General features: G+C 37.2%; 1 protein-coding gene across 6 annotated transcripts in view; it reads right to left on the bottom strand.

Annotated features, from left to right (window-relative positions):
* Window positions 1-4,618: 4,618 nt before the first annotated feature.
* RUFY3 (RUN and FYVE domain containing 3) overlaps window positions 4,619-6,949 on the bottom strand; it is a 92,777-nt gene continuing 90,446 nt past the window's right edge. For all 6 annotated transcript variants that reach the window (XM_070372485.1, XM_070372486.1, XM_070372488.1 and 3 more), the window contains one exon: window positions 4,619-6,046. In XM_070372485.1, the coding sequence (XP_070228586.1) occupies window positions 5,903-6,046 (144 nt within the window). In that variant the 3' untranslated portion in view covers window positions 4,619-5,902. The remainder of the gene's footprint in view (window positions 6,047-6,949) is intronic.

The raw sequence follows: 6,949 nt of genomic DNA, 5'->3' as shown, positions 1-6,949 counted from the left end.
GCGACTTCACTTTCACTTTTCACTTTCATGCATTGGAGAAGGAAATGGCAACCCACTCCAGTGTTCTTGCCTGGAGAATCCCAAGGACAGGGGAGCCTGGTGGGCTGCTGTCTATGGGGTTGCACAGAGTCAGACACGACTGAAGCGACTTAGCAGCAGCAGGCTAAGTTATTAGCAAGATGCTTTACTTTAAATCAAAACGTGCTACTTCTGAAATACAGTTCTTTAGAAAGGCCTACATTTTCTGCTGGGCAAAGCTGAAATGAGGCTGTAATATAGACAGTAGCCCTGAGAGTTACTTCAAAATCAGTAGGCTATACCTGGAGTCCTTTCACAGAATGGTTAAAATTCCCTTTAAGAGTTTCATACATTTTTTTCCAACTTTCACTTTTTTATTAACAAGTTTGCAGTTTTTTTTCATTAAGTTTTTATAAAAGTGTACTTGATTTAAAAGTGCTTGTTTCAGGTATACAGTAAAGTGATTCAGTTATGCATGTATATCTGTATGGATAAATATTATAGACATATATCCTTTTTTTCCTTATAGATTATCACCAGGTATTGAGGATAGTTCCCTGTGCTATACAGTAGGCCCTTGTTGGTTATCTATTGTATATGTAGTAGTATATATATGTTAATCCCAAACTCCTAATTTCTCTCTCCCCGCTGCTTTCCCCTTTGATAATCATTGTTTTCTATGTCTGTGGGTCTATTTGTATTCTATTTTGTATATATTTTTTAAAGTATTTATTTGGCTGCATCAGGTCTTGGTTGTGGCCCTCGGGGTCTTTGTTGCTCCATGTGGGATCTCCAGCTGTGGAGTGCAGGCTTAGTTGCTCTGTGGCATGTGGGATCTCGTTTATAGCCCCTTGCATTGCAAGGTAGATTCTTAACCCCTGTGCCACCAGCTAAGTCCCTGTAAATTAATTTTTATCCTTTTTTTTTTTAGATTCCACAAATAAGCGGTATCATGTATTTGTCTTGTATCTGTCTAGCTTACTTCCTGAGTATGATGATCTCTAGGTCCATCCACATGGCTGCAAAATGGCATTATTTCATTCTTTTTTATAGCTGAGTAATTTTTCATTGTGTATATATACCACATCTTCTTTATCCTTGCATCTGTCAATGGAACATTTAGGTTACTTCCATGTCTTGGTCATTGTAAATAGTGCTGCAGTGAATATAGGGGTGCATGTATCTTTTCAAATTATCATTTTTATAACTTGACTGTAAACAATGAAAGAGCCATGTGCTGAACTACAGATCTAATTTAAAATTCTCATGCTGAGGAAAATCCTCAGATTCTATTTGTAAATAAACTGCATTTAAGGGAGTTCAATCAAGTTCTGTAAAGTCTGACCTATAGTTGCTTGGAATATGAAAGCACAAATTTTTAAATTTAAATAAACTTTATTTTGGAATAGTTTAAGATACACAAAAACGTTGCAAAAGCAATAGAATTCTTGTAAACACTGGCCTGATTTCCCTGTTTACATTTTATATTGCTACATTTGTCACGGTTAATGTTAATACATAACCATTGACTGAATTCCACACTTTGTTCAGATTTTATTAGCTTTTCCCTAGTATCTTTCATTCCAGGATCCCACATTATGTTAGTCTTTGTGTCTCCTTAACCTCAGTCTTGTTTTGAATGACCTGATACTTTTAGAGTACTGGTCAGATATTTCGTTGAATGTCCTTCAGAGTTTTCTAAGGTTTTCTCATGGTTAGACTAGGTTTATTGGTTTTGGGAGGAAGAATACAAAGGAATTATTCTCACTGCTTTCACCTTATCAAGGATTCTTGTTATCAACATGACATCACTGACCATGTGAATTTTGAAACAGTGTTTCCTTGGTTACTATAAAACCGCTTTATTTCTCTTTCTATATTCTACTTTTTTGAAGCAAATTACTAAGCACAGCCCATATTCAAAAGGTGGGGAGGTAAGCTCCACTTCTTGAAGGAATAGTAGCTACATAAATTTCTTGGAATTTTTCTTTGTAGGAGACATGATACTTCTCTGTCATTTATGTAATCTCATATTAATATGGACTCATTTATTCTCTGGGTAATACTTCTGCATTATTTTGCTCGCATTTTTTCAGCTTTACCCACTGGAAGCTTCTAGTTTTCTCCTGTATACCTTTGCTATGCCTTCCTTTTTTTTTTTTTTCAATAGCACTTCCTTAATTTTTGATGTTGCAAGATGCCCCAGACCTAGAATCAGCCATTTCTCCAACGAATCCTGGTTCCTTTTATTGAAGAATGGTATTATAAACCAAGCTTTGGTTTCTGATTAAAGACCGGGCATTGGATGTGCCCATTGTTACTGGGGTGTCAGCTTCCAGACCCTCAGAGCACATGGGGATATATGTTTGTGTACCCACCCATATACACATACATATCTATTTTCTGTATCCAATTGGAAAGCGTGGTATTTTAAAAGTTGTAAAATATACAAACATTTTACCATTTTAATCATTTTTAAGTGTACATTTCTGTGGCATTAAGTACATTCATATTGTACGAACACCACCACCACCACCATCCATCACCAGAACTTTTCATCCCTGCCCCACCTCCCAACCAATTGAAACTCTATCCATTTCCCACTTCCCCAAGTCCTTGGTAACTTGTGTTTGTCTGTCTTTCTACTGTTGGTGAATTTAACTAGATACTTCACATAGGTGGAATCCTATTTGTTCTTTTGTGACTGGCTTATCTCATGTCAGGGTCCATCCCTGTTGTAGTATGTGTCAGAATTTCCTTGCTTTTTAAGGCTGAATGTATCTACCATATTTTGTTTATCCATTCACTGATAAATGAACACTTGGGTGGCTTCACCTTCTGGCTATTGTGAATGATGCTGCTATGAACGTGGGTATAAGTTTTATTTTGACGAAGCTAACCTATTTTCTTATGTTGCTTGCGTTTTTGGTCTTATCCAAAAAGTCACTGCCAGACCCAGTGTTATGAATCTTCCTCCTCTTTGTTCTAAGAATTTAATAGTTCTAGGTCTATGTTCAGATCTTTGATCCATTTCAAGTTACTTTTGTATATGGTATAAAAGTCCATCTTAGTTTTTTTGGCATGTGCATATCTAGTTTTCCCAGTATCAGGTTTGAAAATTCTATCCTTTTTCCATTGAATAGTCTTGGCACCCTTGTCAGAAATCATTTGAGTGTAGATGTGAAGGTCTATTCCTGTGCCCTCTACTCTGATGGCTCATTATGTCTGTATGCCATTACCATACTGCCTTCAGCACTGTAGCTCTGTAAGTTTTGAAATCAGGAAGTGTGAGACATTTTAACATTTTTTCAAGATTGTTTTGGCTGTTGAGGCACCTCTTGAGGTTCCATATAAATGCTTCTATTTCTGCAAAAGATATTGGGATTTTTGATAGGGGTTACACTGAATCTGTAGATGGTTGAGGTAGTACTGACATTTAAAAGATATAAACGCATCATCAACTGAGGGAATTTTTCAGAAACTAAAGCTTGTGGTCAGCGATTTTTATTTTGGCTGGCCCACAATTGTGTTATAACACTTTGTGGGTTATTACATTCAATAGTTATACCTGACATACCTGTCGTCTCCAGCACTGTGAGTCTCATTTTCACTTTCTCTATTAGAATCAGTCATTAAGGCTTTTTTTGTGTGTGTAACATTCACATCATCTGAATCAACTATATTCTGAAGAATACCATCTTCTGAGACACTAGTATATATGTCTCTTGGACAATCAAAAGTATCTGCATAAAACCACAGACAAATTCTTATCTCAAAACTTCACGATGTGTCATTTTTTAATGTTTTATGCTAATAAACTTACGTTTATAACATACACAAGGTAGGAACAAAAACCTACCAGTAAAATGTGAATGATTATGACAATCTTAAGCTGTATAATGAACCCTTGATCAATTTTACATTCTAAAAACTCTGCACAGTGATGTTAATTGTATCACTCTTTAAAAATGTATTTATATGTCTCTGGTCAGTAACATTTGGGTAACAAAAGACGTATTAATACATCTGGTCAATAATGTAAGTTTTCCAATTCATGAACATGAGGTGTCTTTCCGTGTACTGGTATCTTCTTTTGGCAGTGCTTTAGTTTTCAGGATACAAGTCGTTTGCTTCTATGGTTAAGTGTATTCCTAATATGTTATTCTTGGTGATGCTATTGTAAACAGTGGAAACTGTATTGTAAACAGTGGAAACAATTTTTAAGGAAGAAAGGCCTATCGTTAAGTCAAGGTATTCATGACTTGGTCCCCTTGCTTCGTGGGCATATGCACTAATAACAAATCTCTGGAGCTTTGGTCTTAAAAAAATAACCGAAACACTAAACAGCTTATGTCATTTCCAGAACAAATCTCAAGTGGCTAGTTATTTATTTCTTCTTACATGCCATGTACAGAGTGGCCTCTTCAATTTACTTCAAAACTAATTATAAAATAACTTTTGCTAATTTAGGATAATCCTCCCCCCCATTTTCTGTAGAACCTAGAACAGTGCTGACACATATATGTAGTCAAAAATAAGGAAGATGGAGAATCACAAGCAATAGATATTATTTAAAGAGAAAAAATGACAACAAACGATGTTGGAATTAACTAATTTTATTTCTCCCTAGGACTCTTAAAATTCAGATCCACCATGTAACAGGTCAGACTTCTGGAATAACAACTTTCCTGGGCTGTCACTCTTTTTAGGAGACAGAATTTATCAAATATCATAGTTCCAGGATGTTTCCACCCCATAACTCTAAACCAGTTAACAGAATCTTCTTAGGTCTTAATTGGAATCAAACAATCTATGTACATGCAACATAATCAAAGGAGCATAGACCATTTCCTGCCTTCCCCTGCTGAATGCACATCTCTTTTTTTTTCCCCAAAGGGTTTGTTGCTAAGAACTGTTTTGAGTATATTTTCCAAAAAACCTGTCTACCAGTTCTGAATCTTGGCTTGGAATAAGGAATCCCTTATTCACAAAAGAATTTAACAAATATTCTCAGCCATGGACAAATTAAATTTCTTCACTCTACACCTGACATGGCTTTGCTTTAGTACTTCCTGTTTGCAAAAGTCAAACCCTATCTTTAAAACCCCTTATAATTTCCATGACCCAGAGAGGAGGGAGACTGGGGAAGAGCTGGCTTGCTGCATAGCAGATTCTGAAAAGGGCAGGTATTTACTTTTGAAGTCAGTAAGTGGAAAAACGGCAAACATTCTTCCTCCTTATTCTGATAGTGAAAACGTGTAGGCCAGAACTAGAAAATTCTGGTCCTAAAACTAGAATACATTATAATATTAAGTACATTCAAAATTTATATTACTCTTTAATTTCTTTTCCCTGAGTTTGGGTTCACAGTTTGGTAGAGATCCTTTAAAGAAGAGGTAGGTGGGAGGGGTAAAGAGGAAATAATGTTTGTCTAGCAGCACCTGAGAGAACATGTAACCTCTATCATTTCAATCTCGGTTAACAATGATCTTTCCCTCTTGAATCTCCAAATATAATAAAGGGATGATCATTTTCCTTTTTATTCTTATTCACTAAGGACCCTCTCTCCTTTAACATGCAGCTCAGTATTAATATCACTATTCATAAAAATGAATAGCCCTTCCAAAGACAAGCTATCAGATCAATGCTTCAAAGTGAGGTTGTTTAGATTTAGCAGAGAGAGGCTCAAATGAGTAACTTTTATTCATACAGTTATTAGAGAAAACACGCAAAATTTCCAGCACTGTTAACCACTGCCTTTTCTTCCTGGACCTGGTTTATTTAAAGCATTCCTATCAACTCGAGTTGATTCTAAAGTCTGCTCTAGGGGATTCTGACATCTAACGTGGGTGGATACATTCTGGTCCAGATCTTGGCCTCCATCTTACGATGGACTGGTAGAATATTGTTTCATCAGATGCTCGTGGCAGGGATTGCAAACTCGCTCAGGCTTGATACTTGAAGGAAGAGGCAGTTCGTTTGTTGAACAGATGTTACAGAAGGTTCCTCTGCAGTTCCTACATACATTCTACAAAGAGAAAGCGAGGTCAGGTGGGTAACAGAAGAGCAGGGCATAAGTATGCATGGGATGCAGGAGGCCAAATATGACGGATGCTTAATGTCCAATAAAATACTGGCTGAATATGTGCTGTATGCCACACAGTATCGGACCAAACAACCTGTCTACAAAGTGCACAGTCTAGTTCTTAGATCTAAATGAAGACAAGCATTTCCACAGAGGTCACATGAACAGATAATACACAGATTATTTATCTTCACAGAATATATACTTCCATTTATATTCACTTTTAGGTGGGCTAGTTCTAAAATTAGTTTGCTGTTACCTAAGCATACTCCAAATAAGGCAAGCGGTGACCTAGCTGTGGGTTTGGTAACCAGCAAAACACTTAGAAACTTTGCTGAGCATGAACTAAAAGCATAATTTCTAATACATGATGTGCTTAATGTTTTCCTGTGATGTTCTGTGAGCACATCTTTTGGGATATCAGTGCAGGCACAGCTGCCTGCCTCCTTTCTATTTGGGAAATTAATCTATTAAGCAAAGGCTTCCCTGATGGCTCAGCGGGTAAAGAATCTGCTTGCAGCACAAGAGACACAAGGGATGCGGGTTCAATCCCTGGGTTGGGAATATCCCCTAGCGGAGGAAAATGGCAACCCACTTAAGTAAAATTCCCTGGACAGAGGAGCCTGGTGGGCTACAGTCCAAAGGGTCGGAGGTGACTGAGTGACTAAGCATTTGGAGTCTTTAGTAGCCAAACTGGGGGACAGCATGTGGGTCATTAAGGCCGTGTTGCAGAGAGTGACAGGACAGTGCACACACAGCTCCAAGGTGCCCTGTATAAAGGCTGTGAAGAATAATTTTCCCCATAAATAATGCTCTTTTCTGCCTAAACAATTCATTTTTCTGAGG

Source organism: Bos mutus, chromosome 6, assembly GCF_027580195.1.
Source record: "Bos mutus isolate GX-2022 chromosome 6, NWIPB_WYAK_1.1, whole genome shotgun sequence".
NCBI lineage: Eukaryota > Metazoa > Chordata > Mammalia > Artiodactyla > Bovidae > Bos > Bos mutus.
This window is presented reverse-complemented; position numbering and strand designations above follow the sequence as displayed.